Below are 18203 nucleotides of genomic sequence, written 5' to 3'. Positions count from 1 at the left end.
AAATGACTAGTCAAATTTTCATGGGCACTTCCCTCATTGGCGATTCATAATCCTTGTAAAACTATGATTACACTCATGAAAACATCAATGAGAATCCAAATACTTATTAGTAAGGTTTGTTGAAAATAGTTGAGGTATCACTCCGAAACATTTGGGAATTCAGATCATAGGAAGGTTGACCTTTTGCCAAAGGTTCGTATTCATAAACATTTTGGTGTTTATTTTGCCTCATTTTAACATTCTAGGAAGAACAGAGGTTGTAAGGAAGATTTTTTATTTATTTTTTTTTCATGTATCCTGTGATAGATTAACAACAATGTAGCATTACTAACTGAGGTAGAAAATATCCGTGACCACACAGTTATATAATTTATGTGGCCTTTGAAAATAATCTTCATCAGAAGACAAAAAATTTAGAACACGGGCTATAATCAGACGATCCAGCAATGGCTTCCAAATCACAATGTTTACGCTGCGAGGCAACATGTCGTTACTATGAGGAAAAAATACAGGCACATTCATAAATAAATGTATCATTACACTCGCTACCCCAAACAGGTAGAAAATGAGCTTGCAAATTATCAGTTTCAACTTGTTTATGGATGAAATTATGTAAATATTAGTAACGCGGCAATTTCATTAAAATATTTAATTGTAATTGAGGGCACAAGGCGTGAAGTTGCTACCGGTGCTGACTGAAAACCAACTAATATGCACTGACTCTGAGCCTTTCTGAATCCTGGGAGTGCTTCAGGGCTTACACCAGACAACCCTCTTCAAGACTGACCAGTAGATTACGAGTATAAGAATAGGAAAAGTCCATGACGATGTGTTGTATGTTTGTTTTCCTAGTTAACCAGGGAACAATAAGGGAAAATATGCAGGAGTTAAGGGTTGAAAAATCCTGCACGTGCTTTGAAATTTATCCCAGACATCTCACTTGAAAATTTGTATGTGAATTACGAGTACGATATGGTGTATGTCTCTGCTTCGGTGCCTAATTTAGAGCACAATAAGGGAAAATATTTGGATGTTAAGGAAACAGCAATGAGACCCACAGGTGCCTCCCACACAGCAGACCTCCTGAGATCACCTGAACCCGCCTCGCCAAGCCGCCACACACGCATGGTTACCCGGCTCAAACTCACCCGCCGTATATCAAATCTAGTTAGTAAATACAGAGTGAAAAATGTGCACGTGTGTGTGTGTGTGTGTGTGTGTGTGTGTGTGTGTGTGTGTGTGTGTGTGTGTGTGTGTGTGTGTGTGTGTGTGTGTGTGTGTGTGTGTGTGTGTGTGTGTATGTGTGTGTTCGTTTAAAATAACACACCTAAACACTTTTCAACTGTCATCGACCGTCACTGTACCCGTCTCTTTGCCTGCAATCACCCTCATCGTCGTTGTTGCCGGTTATCATCACCTCCGCCGTCATTGCTGCCATCATTGTCATCGCCATCTCATAATGGATAGCAGGGTGATAATTACCGACACCAAACGCACGCCATTCGCCCGTTGATCTGCTAACATGATGCACTAACCGATGTTAAGCTTGGGAAAAATAAATATAAACCATTCCAGTTCCCTTTAAATTTAAAGTGGTTGCGTTTTCATTTTTTTCTTTTTTTTCAAACGATAAAATCTTTACTTAATTTTTGACCCTTTAATTTTCTAACAAAAGAAAAAAAATTTTTCTTTCTTTATTTGACATTACCTTGTGAAATGTGTTGAATAATCAAATGTTCAAGTTCTCTTCCCACGCAAACCTTCACTCCCAAATGTAATAGTTATGTAACTGAATATTTGTGAACGTGCGGAGGACAGACAAACGCAAAATTAAACAAATAAACCAAAATATATTATGGATATATCAGTATAAAGGATATAGCATGGTTTATTTATATGGAAAACAATAAAAGTAATGGGCTTAAACTAATAAAGTTGAATTGGAAAAGGAAGAAATTGATTCACAAACAGGAAAAACAGATCACTGAAACAGAATAAGAAATCACGTGCCCAGTCACCTTTAAAAGAATATTTGATCAATTTCTGAGTAGTGAGGATAGATGGGTATGTGTGCATATATATATATATATATATATATATATATATATATATATATATATATATATATATATATATATATAGAGAGAGAGAGAGAGAGAGAGAGAGAGAGAGAGAGAGAGAGAGAGAGAGAGAGTGTGTGTGTGTGTGTGTTTTATTACAAAGACACTGTCACGTTTAGCCCAACTGGCATCCTGCGTCTTCCCTTACATTCTTATTTCCATATGTAATCCATCCATCAAGATACCCATACATCCCTTGTCTGAAGACGCTGTGGTGCATAGCAGCTCATATTCAGAGACGTTTGGTACTCTCATCATGACTAGTTTTAAAGCTAATTAGATAAGTAGTCAGAATGCCAAGAGTGTCTCTCCTATTATTAGTGTTACTGTTAGTCTGTCACTAGAATCATAAAAACACCTCTTAGAAATCAGTGTAATCAGGTGCTGAAATAAGTGTTTCAGAATATTCAGAATATTCGTCTCTCAACACGTTTACCAGTTCTCACATCTAGCGCACTCCACTCAGCGTTAAAAATATTTCTTGACATATTGTCTATAAAAGGAGCTGAGGGTGTATAGCCAAACACTGGTAGTCCATCAAGTCCACAACAAAGAGAACAAGGCCGGCACAATGTCAGAATACCGATAATATTGGGTAAGAGTTGTGGAGTTGTGTGGAGCATGAGGTGGCAGTGGTAGTGACGCATTGGTAACAGAGAGATGGTCGTTGGAGGGTGGTGGAAGTAAGTGTGAGTTATAGTGGTATAAATATATCCTTCCTATTCATTTGATAGTTCCTAACCTTCCCCATCGTCCTCCTCCATCACCTCACTCCTTTGCATCTCGTTTCTGTCTACTCTTCCGCGTCTTGATATAGCCATGAAAGTTAAAGTGATTATGTTATGTATTGCGCTTGTATCTCATGCAGTCTGCTTCCCGAAACAAGATACGTTAAAGGCAGGAAGGTCACTCGGGAATGGAGAAGAACACCAGTGCAATGTCGCTGATATTGTCAAAGGAAGTTAGCCACTCTTACGTTTAGTTAGTTGAATTAAGTTAACCTTTTATTGCAATGGCCGCAGTTTGTTAACATTCAGAGTGTTGAAAAAAGAGTTTACATGGGCGTGGCCGTCCTTGAAAGATTATGCCTGAAAGTTCCAAGTGTTTAGGGAAAAAAAGCATGATTATAACACTGAACGAATTAATGAACAATCTTACGGAGTTTCTAATTACATAAAGAGATAACCAACATAAGATAGTTGTGAATTTATTCGTAAAGCTACTCAATATAATATGGTTACATGCTTATTTGTGTTAATCAACTCAAAAGAATTTCTTATTTGAACCAAGCAATTCAATATGAATAGTTATTTAGCTATTTTAGGAATTAACCAGTCTAATATAGTTAATTAGGCATCTGAGAAGTTAACTAGTATCAGATAATATCTTAAAGAAGTTTTCTACAAGCTCCCGTCTTCGTTTTTTTTTTTTTTCTGGTCAACTTAGAAAAAGGAAGTCTCGTTATGTTTTCATATTTTATTTATATCTCTCGAGGAGAAGTTACAAGAAATAGTAAAGGAAATCAACAGTGTCGTGTACTTTTTACTTTTGTCCTTTTTTTCTGTTATTTTTTTTCATTCTTTTCATGGGAAAGCATTTTCGAGCTTGACTTTTCCTTATTTTATAACCTGTATTCTTTTCTCATATATGAATTGAAGAGGTGTATCAAGGTATGAAGATGAATACTTGTGTGTGAAGTTTTTGAAAAGGTGTTTGACCCAGATCAACTGAGATGAGTCTTTCTTCGCTACGTAAACCAAAGCTGCAGAGAGTGAAGGTCATCAGGACAAGATGGACATGTCGTTAGCGACTTCAAAAGGAAGAGATAGGAAGTCATTGGTACTCAGAGTGGTAGATTAGCGGAATGGACTGAGTAATCACGTTGCTAGTACTAAGCCAAAAGATGGCTTTAAAAAGATTAGAATAATTCATGGATAGGGACAATAGATAAATATAGGCGTAAGTGTTTTAAATAGGGACTTCCATATGTTGTTCTGATGGCTTCTTGCAGTTTCTCTTATCTTATTTTTATTTTTGCATGTAATTTAATCATTTTATATATTTTCATATGTGTGTGTGTGTGTGTGTGTGTGTGTGTGTGTGTGTGTGTGTGTGTGTGTGTGTGTGTGTGTGTGTGTGCGCACACACACACACACACACACACACACACACACACACACACACACACACACACACATATGAAAATATATAAAATGATTAAATTACATGCAAAAATAAAAATAAGATAAGAGAAACTGCAAGAAGCCATCAGAACAACATATGGAAGTGCCTATTTAAAACACTTATGCCTATATTTATCTATTGTCCATATCCATGAATTATTCTAATCTTTTTAAAGCCATCTTTTGGCTTAGTACTAGCAACGTGATTACTCAGTCCATTCCGCTAATCTACCACTCTGAGTACCAATGACTTCCTATCTCTTCCTTTTGAAGTCGCTAACGACATGTCCATCTTGTCCTGATGACCTTCACTCTCTGCAGCTTTGGTTTACGTAGCGAAGAAAGACTCTCATCTCAGTTGATCTGGGTCAAACACCTTTTCAAAAACTTCACAAGTATTCACACACACACACGTAAACATCTTCGGGTCTATTCTCCTTAACTATTTTTCTTCTCTTCTTTGTCATTCTTTTAATTCCTCGATCTTCTCTTTAAAAACAATAGACGTATAAGTATTTTACCTTAAAAGAAAAATTGCTTCAGTAATGAAAAATGTTAGAGAACATCCTCCATTACCAGTATATCAAAAACATATTAGTTTTATTAATATTGTTTTTAATACAAAAGAAATAATCATTCTGAAACAAAGTCATACACTGATAGATATCAAACCTCAGCACTGTCACTGTAGTCACTCACCTACTCTCGCTCCTGCAAGCGGCCCTCCTCCCGGGAGACTTGGACAGTGTCCTCTTAATCTTGGTGAGAAGGAGCAGTAAACTACTGACCGATGACTGGAGGCTGCAGTCCCTACAGTCTTTAATTAAGAGTCAGTCAACATTCTGCTTTTCTTACTCATTACATCGTTCTTGGAATTTTAATTCATAACTTGAAATTGTTTTTCCTCTGTTGAAATAAATTACTGTTCTTATATTTTATGTTAATAGTCATTGTGCATCAAATATATTTCAGGGACTTCGTATGTTCTTGAAGGTCGCAAAAATATCGTAATAATATATCGAATCATCATGTTTCTTTGATGCAGCTGAGTGGCAATGTAGGAATGGAGGGAGGGAGGGCCACTCGCGTCCCTCACAGGTGGCCGAGCCCCGCCTCACTACCTCACACACTGGTGTTTCAAGTTTTGTGTTTTAATTCATAAATCACTGACACTGAACATGTTGGTCATGAATTGAAACGTTGCTCATCTATGATGGTAAACGCACTGAGTTTATTTATTTTTTTTGTATTAACGTGGTTTGCGGAGATGACGCGCGTGTCTCAAGCAGTGGGCCGGGTGGCGGCGGGAGCCAACTGTACCGCTACTGTTGGATCGCGAGGGTCGGCAACAACTGAGTGTGGCAACTCGAACAACCAGCTGGTAGCCGAGAGAGCTGATGCTCCGCCCTCTCCAGGCCGGCCCGGCACCACACGCAGTGCCAGACATCTGTATCACCGCACGTCGTTACTTCACCTCCTGTGCTGGTCTTAGTCTTCTATAATCTTGGATTGACATTTCAAAATGACACATCTTTTCTTTCTTAAAAATATGAACCGCTACTTTTTTTTCTCAATAATTGGGGTGAGATTCAGTATTACTATTGCCACACCATTCTGATTACATTCATTATGTGCAAACGTAAAGAAAAAAATATTTGATTTGAATTTTTCTATTTTCCAGAAATGAACACGAAGGTGCTCTCGACGCCTTCGCTTTTCTTCTTCTTTTCTTCTTCTTCTTCTTCTTCTTATTATTATTATTATTATTATTATTATTATTATTATTATTATTATTATTATTATTATTATTATTATTATTATTATTATTATTATTAGTAGTAGTAGTAGTATTGTTATTATTATTATTATTGTCATTTTCATTACGATGATGATGATGATCATCATCATCATCATCGTAATTTTTTTTTTCCATTCATATTTTTTACACTGATTTTACGCCATTGATTGTCAGCTCTCACTATTAATTTCTCTTAGTGTGTGTGTGTGTGTTTGTGTGTGTTTGTGATGTGAGTAGCCCCCTCCGCATCTCCCAGCCCTCACTCCGTCACTGCGGCTGTCGCGGGACAAATCACCAGACTGACACACAATATTACCCTGAGCATCTCCCATCTGTGTACGTACTTGAAGTCACGCCACACACTCCTTGCCTGCCCCTCTTCCTGCTTTAAGTAAGTGTAAAGGGACATGATAATGAGGATGGTGGTAGTTCCACTACTTACTACTACTACTATTAATGATGATAATTATAGTAGAAGTAGTAGTAGTAGTAGTCGTAGGAATAGTAGTTGCATTAGTAATGATGATGTTAATGATTATGATATTAATAATAATAACGATAATGATAATAACAATAATAATGATAGTAATAATAATAATAATAATAATAATAATAATAATAATAATAGTAATAATAATAATAATGATAATAGTAATAATAATAATAGTAGCAGTAGTAGTATTGGTAGTAGTAGTAGTAGTAGTAGTAGTAGTAGTAGTAGTAGTAGTAGTAGTAGTAGTAGTAGTAGTTGTAGTAATAGTAGATGTAGGAGTAGCAGTAGTAATAACATCTATAACAGTAATAGAACTAGTAGTAGTAGTAGTAGTAGTAGTAGTAGTAGTAGTAGTAGTAGTAGTAGTAGTAGTAGCCAGTAGTAGTAGTAGTAGTAGTAGAAGCAGCAGTACTAGTAATAATATCTATAATAGTAGTAGTAGTAGTAGTAGTAGGCGGTGGCCTAGTGGATAAGGTGGTGAGCTTGGGATCGGGCAGACGTCCATGCGTAGGTTCGAATCTCAATCCTGAACACTACCTTGATACGTTACCGTTTCTCGAGTGGTTTATAGTTACCTATATGTCACCAAGGTATCCATGTTCTAGGTGGTTACACCAAAGATACGCTTGGGTGGTGATATGGATCCTAATATGGGTACTACTATAAATAAAATTGCCTGCGCCGCTAAAGGGTGGAAACTGAACAGTGCTTCCCATACTCTTCAAGTAAACCTGCAGGCGCTATAGTCCTCAACATTAAAAAAAAAAAAAATAAATAAATAAAAAAAATAAAATAGTAGTAGTAGTAATTGATTGACAACAACAAAAACAATATGATAATGATAATATTGAAATTGCAATAGTAGTAATGATAATAATAATAATAATAATAATAATAAAGATCAATGATGACAACAGTAATAATAATAACAATAATAATAATGATATGACAAATATGATTGATTTATTAGTGCTCTAAATAATTTATACGAAACCGTAAAAGTGTGAAAGTGAAATGTGTAGCACTAATTCATCAAGTGTGTTTTGCGAGTGTGGAAAGGTCAGTTATGATTGTAATGTCGATCCACTCGAATGTTGTACTTAGTCATGATAGCGATGGTTGGCTGCATCATTGTGAAAGCCGCGGTATGAAAAGTAGACTGGAAGTGCTCGAAACAAGACAGAGAGAGAGAGAGAGAGAGAGAGAGAGAGAGAGAGAGAGAGAGAGAGAGAGAGAGAGAGAGAGAGAGAGAGAGAGAATACATAGCTAAATTAATAAATATATTGGTAGGTAAATATATAGATTGGTAGGTAAATAAACAGAAAGATGAATATACATACAGTCACAGATGCAAATTTTTTAACGTAATCAGAAGGCTGAGGGGACTCCAGTAGGTAGAAGACTGAATCGCAACACGCGGGTTATAAGGCCTTGACGCAACAAGGTAGTCACGTCCGTGATTGGAGATTGTCGTGCCGCGTGTGACTAAGTTGGCAGGAGTGATTGGCGCCAACACAATAAGACTAATTGTATTTACCCTGACACTGATTATTTAATTCAAGGAATGGATTTTTTTTTTTTTTATCGAAGATTCCATTCAACCATTCTGTAACCTGAGTTATTATGTTTGTATATATTTGATATGTTTTTATTTTAATGGAAGTCAATGAAAACATTGCATTCTTTTCGTGTGAAGTATATACACGCAGAAAATAGTAAACCATTGGTCTAATGCCTTGACTAATACTGCTGGCAGTGACGCACGTCCAGGAGGGAAGGAGAGTCCGTGCGACACGACTCTGAAAATGATGGTATTGTGTTAAGTTTATAAAAAAAAAAAAAAAAAATATATATATATATATATATCTGTAGAAAATTTTTTAAAAGCAAGATTAAGATTATGAAGAGATAGTATTATGCTTGTTACACCATTCGCAAAATTTTGTCAAAAACAAAAAAAAAAAAGATTAACCGAAAATAAGATAGAAAAATAAATAAATAAAACATTTGTTATTCGTCACGATCGTCTGCTGGTCACCAAGCCAGCCTTTAACGTACGGAAAGATCTCAGAGCTCATACTGACCGATCTTCGGATAGGACTGAGACCACACCACACGTCACAAACCTTCGAGTTACATCCCGTACCTATTTACCGCTAGGTGAACAGGGGTACACATTAGCCTAAGGCTCACCGATTGCCTCACCGCGCCAGAGACTCGAACCCGCGTGCTAACCACTACACTGTGCGGGTGTGTGTGTGGGGGGGGAGAAATTAAAACAATTGATATATTTTCTTTCATTTACTGTCTTTGACCTTTTTTCGTCTGTAATAGCTATTATAAAAAAAAATCAAGAACATTATTATCATTAATCAGTAGAACGATTGGAGTTACATGCTTGAGTGGGCTCAGGTAGTGAGTGACACGTAGTAGTCACGTTCTGATGCATACCTGTTAAAAATACTCGTCTTGTCACACTCTAATACACGATTTCTTCTTATTTTATGTTCTACTGAGTTTTTTAATATTTGTCATTCAGTTTAACTTTACTACTTAATTTTGATACATTTATAATTTATTTTTATTCTAAGACTAACTTAACATTAATCCCATTAATAGGTACTGTAGTATTTTCTTGGTTTCCTGACGTTTTCTTTTTTTCTTTCTCTCCTCTAACACCCTCGAAAAAAAAAATTATATTGTGCCCATGAAATAATTTACCTCCAGTTTTAGAACCACTGCTTTAAAAGGAGTCACCAGAGGCAGTACAGCTAAGCTTCATATTTCTCCTTAAGCACAGGTATTGCGTGTAATACAGAACCACATCAAACGGTCTTACCTTCATAACTTCTAAAAGGTTCTTCTAAAAGTCACAGGGATTTTCAAACATGTTTTAATGAGTCATAGGCAGGTTAGCAAGTCTTCTGCGTCGTCAGTGGGGGAATAACCCCAATGAAAACCAGACAAAGAATACAATTTATAATCTGATCATAAAAAGAACATGCCTGAAAAAATATTATAACGATTATCGATATTTATTGAATAAACGCATTATGGACTCCATCATTATCCCTCCGATGGGTTTTTACTAATGAGACTTTTAAAGGTTTGGCTTCAGTTCAACATATGACCTTTCCGTTATCGCTTAATTGTTTTACTTTAGATCCGTTCAGTAATGTCCTTGAAAGCCTTATAAATGCAGTACCGGTCCACCAAAATGCTCTCAAAAGGAAACATAAGAAGGGAACAACAAGGAAGAGATCCTAACCCATGGTATTCACTCTTAGCTTCACGACTTCTGTATCCTTATATTCTGAAATGCTTTGCTCTCTAACCACAACTATTCTCCAAAGGCTACAAAGATGATAAGCCGAATACTCATGAGCGTTTCTCTTCTTGAAAATTAGAACTGTTGCTAATATGTAACTAGAACCTTGTAAACCCTGGAAAACCAGTGGAACTTCAACTAGAGCTTTTGAATATAGTGTTGGTGCGGTGTAGAGATGTTTCAGAATATGGTCCCTAATACGAAGCTTGGAGGCGAAGTATATCCTCATTCTGATGGGACGACGTGGGTATGTCGAGTCGCTGCGATGTGAACAGGCGGTAATTGGCAGTCCTGTTGGTGGCAGTGACGGCTGCTTCCTTCCTACTTAGTCTGTTGCTGGTGTAATCCCAAGCAATTTGGTGGATTGAACTACTCGGAGGGGAAGGGATGGAGATTAGAGTCCAATGATGTGTGTGTGTGTGTGTGTGTGTGTGTGTGTGTGTGTGTGTGTGTGTGTGTGTGTGTGTGTGTGTGTGTGTGTGTGTGTGTGTGTGTGTGTGTGTGTGTGTGTGTGTGTGTGTGTGTGTGTGTGTGTGTGTGTGTGTGTGTGTGTGTGTGTGTGTGTGTGTGTGTGTGTCATTCAGCCACAGTCTTGAATATCACTCACTTGACTTAAAGTGCCAGCTGCAGTACTCTCCTGGTGACAGCCAAGAGTTCATACAGTCCAATCTATGAGTAGGGCTGAGACAAAACCGTAGCTGCTTACTTTCCACTGATATTGCTGATAGTATGTGTGTGTGTGTGTGTGTGTGTGTGTGTGTGTGTGTGTGTGTGTGTGTGTGTGTGTGTGTGTGTGTGTGTGTGTGTGTGCGTGTGTGTGCTTTGTGTTCATCATACCATAGTTTCAAGAGCAGTTCCCAATAGATTCCTGTCCATCTTTCCTGTGAATAAGATACTTTTCCTCTGACCTTAAGCTTCTCCCTAGCCTCTCCTCGCCCCATCCTCTGCTTCTCCTGCACTCACCCTCCTATGAATAACCAACGCCCTTTGCCGCTGTAACACGGGGCTGCTCCTACAGGGAAGCGTCGAGATGTGGGTTTATTCTTCCCCTCTGCCTCTCCCTTTGTACAACATGAATTTGTTATTCTAAGGTTTCTTTCCTTAAAATAAATTGATAGATAAATAAATGCATGAAAGATTTCTTTTTATGTAGAGAATGTGATTTTGAGTAAGAACTGAGGCAAAGATGAACGTCTCCGAGAGTCAAAAAGTGAAAAGGGAAGTCGGTTAGCTGCCCATATCCCATCATTATCATCCCGCCATATTAGAATTTAGATGCTGGCGAAAATTCAACATGCAGTCTTAAGAGCAAAACAGAATCGCAAAGCCAGATGGTCTCAGGAAACTAATGCACTGTAAAACTATAGTTAAGACGAATTTAATTCTTTTGGAGCTCCAGCAAGGTATATTTGTTTAGAATACTAATTTGTTATTTATCCTGGATCTTGTGGCATAGATGTGGTTGCCATCTTCCGCGTTGCAAAAAAAAAAAATGTTAAAGATAAGTCTTATATAATGGGAAACCTTAGTCCGTATTCTTTAAACGTTTTTTATCTTAGTTTTTACAGTAACAGGTTTGAATGACATTTATCAAGGTTTCAAAGGGTGTTTTCGTGATTTTAGTAATCGTATATCAAGATCTCTGCATCACCAGGAGGAGAAACACCCATTTAAACGGACTTACCATCTCTGTGGCCTTTGAAATTAAACTAGATGAGAGAAAAACCGTTCAAAACCACCCCTTGGCTTAGAACTGCACGAGGAAGCGGCCGTTTCGGTGTGTCATCAGGCCGGGCGGTCAACTGATTTCTCTTATCTTTCTTTATCCATCTGGTAGAGTTTTCTACTGAATATTATATGAGCGTAGAGAATATAAGAATACAGGAAATATGTGAGTACTACACAATACAAGTTTATAAGTCTGTGGGAACAGTGGAGAGCTATGATATAGTTGCTCTTCAGTGTAATGCATCATTGTATATTTTATAAAAGCACGTCGTGGTGATCCTTGTGAAAAGCTTACTCCTGTGGATTTGTGCTCGCGTAACGAAGGCGTGATGCGATAGTTGAATAAGAGCCGATGTATTATAATAATGATAGTGACTGTGTTTGCAAAATTAATGAAAAAAATATTTAAATAGTAACCGAGGACAATATCAATGCGTGGTGTTTGTTATCATTGGTCGTGTATGTGGAGTTGTATTGGATCGTCGCGGTGGTAAGAGTTATAAAGTTGTGCCGGACGTGTGATAATGATAGAAAATTCATCCAAGTTCGGATTTGTACTTAAATTTGTACTTTTTTGCCATTTGTGCCAGTAATATTTTATTATTATAATTATTCAGTTTTATTTTCAATGTTGTATAAGAGTTAAGCTTGAGAGTCATGTATCTTCTATCCATTTCACACATTTGTTTATTTTACCTACTTGGAGTTTCGAGACAAGTGTTTTTTTAATAAGGTGTGAGTGGTGGCAGGGAGAAAAAATTACCAGGTGAGGACAGTAATAGTGTTGTCAAATCAAATGGTTAGGATTCTTGTCTTCCCTATATACTGGTCTTATGTTACGTGTATATACTTAATCCGAATCCAATTTTCACTGTCTGGCGGAGGTCATGGGATACTGTAATATTTTATCGTGGCTGCGGTCTGGCTGTGGGTCCGCTCGGTGTTCCATTTGCCGGTCTTTCCACCCCTTCTCTTCCCCTTCAGCGATCATATTCCCTCCACCGCACTTTATCCTGCTCCCCTTGCCGGCTTTTAGTTAGGCCAGGCGGCTTAAGTCGTCCTTCCTGCCGGCTTATGTCATCGCATCAGCTGATACTCGCCTCCTTCTATACGGCCACTCCAATCTGATTCTCCTACAGTTTATGTTTGAAATTCTGTGTGTGGTACAGTATCATTTGTGTACTAACAAGGTTCAACGCACGTTCTCTCTCTCTCTCTCTCTCTCTCTCTCTCTCTCTCTCTCTCTCTCTCTCTCTCTCTCTCTCTCTCTCTCTCTCTCTCTCTGACACACAATTGCATTTGGGCACTACTAAAATCATTATTTTTTTTAAACCTGTGATATTCGTAATAGACTCATCAGAATATTACACATAGCTTTTTTCTCTTCATATATTTTTCTTCGCATATCAAGTCTCTCTCTCTCTCTCTCTCTCTCTCTCTCTCTCTCTCTCTCTCTGTAGGTAAGTTGTTATCTGAATCATCATTGCTTGGTGTGGGGAAGTAAGGTTTTTTTTTTTTCCTGTTTGGAATGATATTGCACGGTGGTGGTTATTGCGACTGCCACAGTGTAGTCAACGATCACAGTTTTGTGGGACACGCACTCGCTCTCTCTCTCTCTCTCTCTCTCTCTCTCTCTCTCTCTCTCTCTCTCTCTCTGGTGTGCTAGGAAGTATGGTGGGGTGGTGATAACAGCAGCTTTTTTGTAACCGTGAACCTGATAAAACTCTCTCTCTCTCTCTCTCTCTCTCTCTCTCTCTCTCTCTCTCTCTCTCTCTCTCTCTCTCTCTCTCTCTCTCTCTCTCTCTCTCTCTCTCTCTCTCTCTCTCTCTCGTGAACCTGATTAAACTCTCTCTCTCTCTCTCTCTCTCTCTCTCTCTCTCTCTCTCTCTCTCTCTCTCTCTCTCTCTGTGTGTGTGTGTGTGTGTGTGTGTGTGTGTGTGTGTTGAGATATAGATAATATCGTCAACTGAATTAATATCCGGCATGAAGCACTTATGAAGGCAGATTTCATTAATTGGACAGACTTGCCTCGTTATCAACATGGCATTCATTCAGGATTATGTAGGCTTCCCACTCAATCCGCGTGGATAAAACTTTGGTATCAATCATAACCAATGTTTTGATTCAGTACTGGGACACATTTTTGCCTTGAGACTTGTTTACTATTAGACCATTTCATTGACATTAACAATCAAGGGTGTATGGAAGTCAAAAGATTAATGCCCAGTCTTCACTATTTTAATCTCCAACATGAGTTTTTGAAGCTGTATAAAACCACCAAATAGTAAACAGAATGAATATGGAAACGCTTCATGGTACTCAAGGGGTTAAAAATCTATTACTACTTTATGCCGGCTGTAGCTACCCTTCAGAGTCCCGGCGATAGGTTAGATCCCATGGCAATCCGATCTTGAATATATATGGCTGATTAAGGCATTTAACACCACGCTGTCCACACATCTCAATTTCTTTCGTGAGGAGTGTGTTTGTTTCCTTGAAAATTGTTCGTCATTTCAGCGCGAACCTCAAAGTATTGTAAAATGTCACAATGTGTGTGTGTGTGTGTGTGTGTGTTACCTATTGTATTTGAGCCAAACCTGTTGTTGCCAATATGCATTTGCTTCATCAAAGTTTTCAATGGATACCGCTGTGATCAATAAAAAAAAAAGCCTGTTATCATTTCAAGGGTTAACAAATCCAGTTAGAAAGTCTTATCAATGTTGTCTCACGATGATAACCAATTTAATCAGTACACAGCCGGTGCCCTGACCCAGCATAAGTTACAAGAGCCACTTGCCATTTGCACTTGCCAGCCAAGATCAAGATAGCCGGGGCCGAGCGAAGGGAACACTTGTTGCACTTGCAATAGCTTTGCACGCATCGCAGTAAGATGAAGGGAAAAGTACAGACAGGTGAGGAATTTGCTTTGTTCAGATTGATTATGTAACTCTTACAAACTAAATAGCTGTCAGTAGTATAATCTAGTCTTGAGCTGTAGTATTACATTGGCATGACAGCGTTATGGGCATTATTTACGGACACAGACCAATGGCACCAAGAGATGTTACGTACGTATTAATCTCGTATTTACTGACTTATGCAATGGTTTTCGTATAAACAAGGCAAAAACTAATATGATGTGATGTTTGGATAGAGGTATATAAGTAGGGATAAACATAATCAACTTCAGAAATCTTATAAGAAAGGCATGTACTGTTACATAACTGCACACTGTGCACAGTATCTGGGGCGTATTCTTGCGAATCGGAAAAAAAAAAAAAAAAGAATGTAGTGTCTTGGTATTTATCTCTTCAGTGGACTGTTACCATAATGTGAAAACTCAGAATTGCCGTGCTGGAAATAGTCTTTGTTGGATTTGTGTGGGTATTTTTTTTTCGGTTAGCCGCATTTCTTAGCTCATGTGTGCCTCTAATTTAAGTTTATATTTATTATTTGGTGATTTTTTTTTTTCCATTTTATTTGTTACTTGTTATTACAGGTATTATATTTTCTCTCTTTTTTCTTTCTCTCTAATTTAAACTCAAAACAGTTGTCAAAAAAGTGTTCCTTGCATAAAAGAGAATTTGTTAAATATTTATAGGTGTGAAAACAATAAGAAATTTATTTGAATGCGAGAGATAAGTCTTTAGACATGAGAAGTCACATCCAAGAATTGAAGCCTTGATCTTGAGAACATAGTACATAGCTTACAGCACCTTAGATGTTAAGACTACATGTATTATCATTGTCTGGTGTTTATACTTCTAGACAGGCCTCAAAACTGAACAGAGGAGGGAGCAAGCGCCAGCCACTCTGAAATGGAGCTGATGATATAGTCAGATTCTTAACTTTTCTGTTATCTTAAAAACAACAATGATGTGAGCATAGTTGTCTGTGTTGCTGATATTCATAGCTCTGAGTAATGCATAACTATGCCTTTCTTTACTCATGTTGTTTTTATTTATGTCTTCTTTGGAAATGTCAAATATTTGTATAGGTAGCTGTTGATACTTATGGTTGGTTCCGAAACATAATGATATTATAGGACACTTCTATTATCCCAAGATAAAATGGCTATAATTGATGGTGTAAAATTGTTGCATGCCAATGTGTGCAACAGTTGTAAAGAAGGTGACAGTGTGACTTGGAAGGTAGATTCTAAATTCCCATGATCTACTAATGTATCACCATAAACAATGTAAATTGTTTCAAGGAAAGTAGAAAAATTATAAAATTGCTTACATTACATGCTTGGCCTCTGCCGCTAGCAGCCACTTCTATGCGCAATTATTTCCTCAAATCTAATTGATACAATAGTGTAGACATGTAAGAAGGTTAGACAAAAGAGCATTTGATTTGGATGTTAGAGGTTTAAGGCCAAGGAGAAAATCATAAATGTCATGAGTGGACTGTGTAAGAAGCATTAGACTCAATATAGATGTCTCGGTAGACTTGTTACACTTGTTAAGGCTAAATGGACAGCAGTTGCAAATGTATGAATGGGACAAAGGCTCGAAGGAGGTTAACACAGCTCCAGTCCCATCAACATATTGAATCAGATGTAAGAAAATTCAATAAAGCTTTCGTGTTGCAAAAAAATAAAATAATTTTTGTTGTTGAGGCTTCATGCAGAGACTTAGGTATACTTATACAATTACTCTTCATGCTACATTGATAGGTAAGGGCATGTCTTTTCTTACACACTCACCAGCTCCTTTAGAGACTAAGTATTAGTTTAATCATAGAGAGTGTGCAATGGTACATATTATGAGCACAAGCCTTGTGTTTGTGGATGGTTGCATTGTACCACCTATTATATGTTACTACATTTATTATATTTCTATAGTTTCTGATGTTGACTCATGAACACTATGTCTTTACACCTTTTGTGGCTTCATTGCACAAGAAGTTCTATTAATTCTAATTCTGCCCACCTCTCTAATGTGAGAGTGAGCCAGTATCTTCAGTATGTGAAACTCTGCCTGTTTCTGTTTTCACAGAAGCAAGTATCAATACACCTCTAGAGCTGTGTAATAGTAATATTTGCTGAATTTCCATTTTTCAGTATGTGGTCTGGTGGAGCCGTCTTTTCTGGGCAGGACCCATACCCACGAACACCTTTTCATGGAATTTGGAGACATTTTTGTAACAGCAAAGCCAGATGAGAAGTCCTTCGAAACCTGTGACTTTACCCTGCCCAACCTCGGCTGGATTAGGCAGAATCCGTATGTAATGATAACTTGAGAAAGAGTGCTTTATTCATGGTTCCTACACTGGAAGCTGCTTACACTTATCTCATACATCACTGATGAAGCAAATAATTACATACTTTAGGTAATTATGGAAATTATGTTTTGAACTGTACGTAGTCATTATTAAGTGCATTGCATAAGTAAATTAGTGCTTAGTTTACAATAATGGAATGTCTAGAATGGTTTTATGAAATATGAATGAGTATTTTGTACAGTACAGAGGATTTTAGATGTGATGGTAATAATTCTTCAAGATCTGTTATGGAACAAAGATACATAGTTGCAGATAATTTGCTTTATTATGTTCTGATTACTAAAATTATAGCCATTTTGACTTTTTTTTTATTCTATATTTTCCATGAGTAATATTGGGGGATTACGTTACTATTGCATAAAGTTTAGTAGCTGTGATATATATATATATATATATATATATATATATATATATATATATATATATATATATATATATATATATATATATATATATGTAGTATTTAACAATTTAATTTACTTCTATAGATATTATTCAAGGATCTGATATTGATTTTCTTCTCAAAATTATTTACGTAGACAGTATATATGCTTGCTTGGTCACAGACAACTTGCATAACTTGTATTATATTGTATGGCTTGCTTACTGCTTGTGTGCATGAACAGTGATAATTTCTCACAATCAATAGAGTAACTTGAATTAAGAGCCTATTTTCCGTAATTTGTCAATATGTTGTACTTATTATGTTCTCACTTCACTCAGATTAACATGAAAGATAGTTATGAGGAGAGTAATGTAGTGAATAGCAACTGAGCAAAAAGGTAATGGATGGGAATGAAGAAAAGGTTAGTTCCAATGGAAACTTGGTAAACAATTTACAGTGAGAAGTAAAAATTAAAGTAGAGGATGAGATAACTGGTGTCAGAATGGAGATGAAGAGTATAGAAGAACAGAACAATATAGAAAGCAGACATATATAAGCTGTGAGGAGAAGACAGAGAGTAATAGTGGGTGTGAAAGAGAGGTGATAGATATGGACTTGCTTTACATACCTGTAACCAACATCTGATTACCTTGTCAATAATATCCTGAATGTGACATCCTCTTGGTAGCACATTCGGAGAATGCTGTTATCCTTATTCCTCACATGCCTTGAAAAGTGACTTATGTAATTAAGTGAATGAAATTTTCTCATCTGTATTTGTATTTCGTTTGAGAAAGAGCTCAGTCTGGTATATACTGCCTAGATAAATGCAGACTTTGAAATTATGTAATTATTCTTGCTTTAATTTCTGCATGTATTTAT

The 18203-nt window shown here is 37.1% G+C and overlaps 2 protein-coding genes across 5 annotated transcripts in view; one reads left to right on the top strand and one right to left on the bottom strand.

Moving 5' to 3' along the window:
• The window catches only part of LOC123504400 (extracellular serine/threonine protein CG31145-like), a 159849-nt gene extending 154015 nt beyond the window's left edge, over positions 1 to 5834 (bottom strand). The window contains 1 exon segment of the mRNA XM_045254863.1: positions 5003 to 5834. The gene's annotated coding sequence lies outside the window, so the exon portion shown is untranslated.
• The window catches only part of LOC123504401 (phosphotriesterase-related protein-like), a 116019-nt gene that overhangs the window by 85978 nt on the left and 11838 nt on the right, over positions 1 to 18203 (top strand). Inside the window, exons 1-2 of one of the 4 annotated variants that reach the window (XM_045254866.1) lie at positions 14405 to 14562; positions 16716 to 16875. In XM_045254866.1, coding sequence (XP_045110801.1) covers positions 14541 to 14562; positions 16716 to 16875 — 182 coding nt within the window. In that variant the 5' untranslated portion in view covers positions 14405 to 14540. Of the gene's footprint in view, positions 1 to 14404; positions 14563 to 14625; positions 14719 to 16715; positions 16985 to 18203 lie in introns of those variants that run through there. The other 3 variants (XM_045254864.1, XM_045254865.1, XM_045254867.1) reach the window with 3 other exon arrangements.

The sequence above is a fragment of the Portunus trituberculatus genome, chromosome 16, assembly GCF_017591435.1.
Source record: "Portunus trituberculatus isolate SZX2019 chromosome 16, ASM1759143v1, whole genome shotgun sequence".
Lineage (NCBI taxonomy): Eukaryota > Metazoa > Arthropoda > Malacostraca > Decapoda > Portunidae > Portunus > Portunus trituberculatus.
This window is presented reverse-complemented; position numbering and strand designations above follow the sequence as displayed.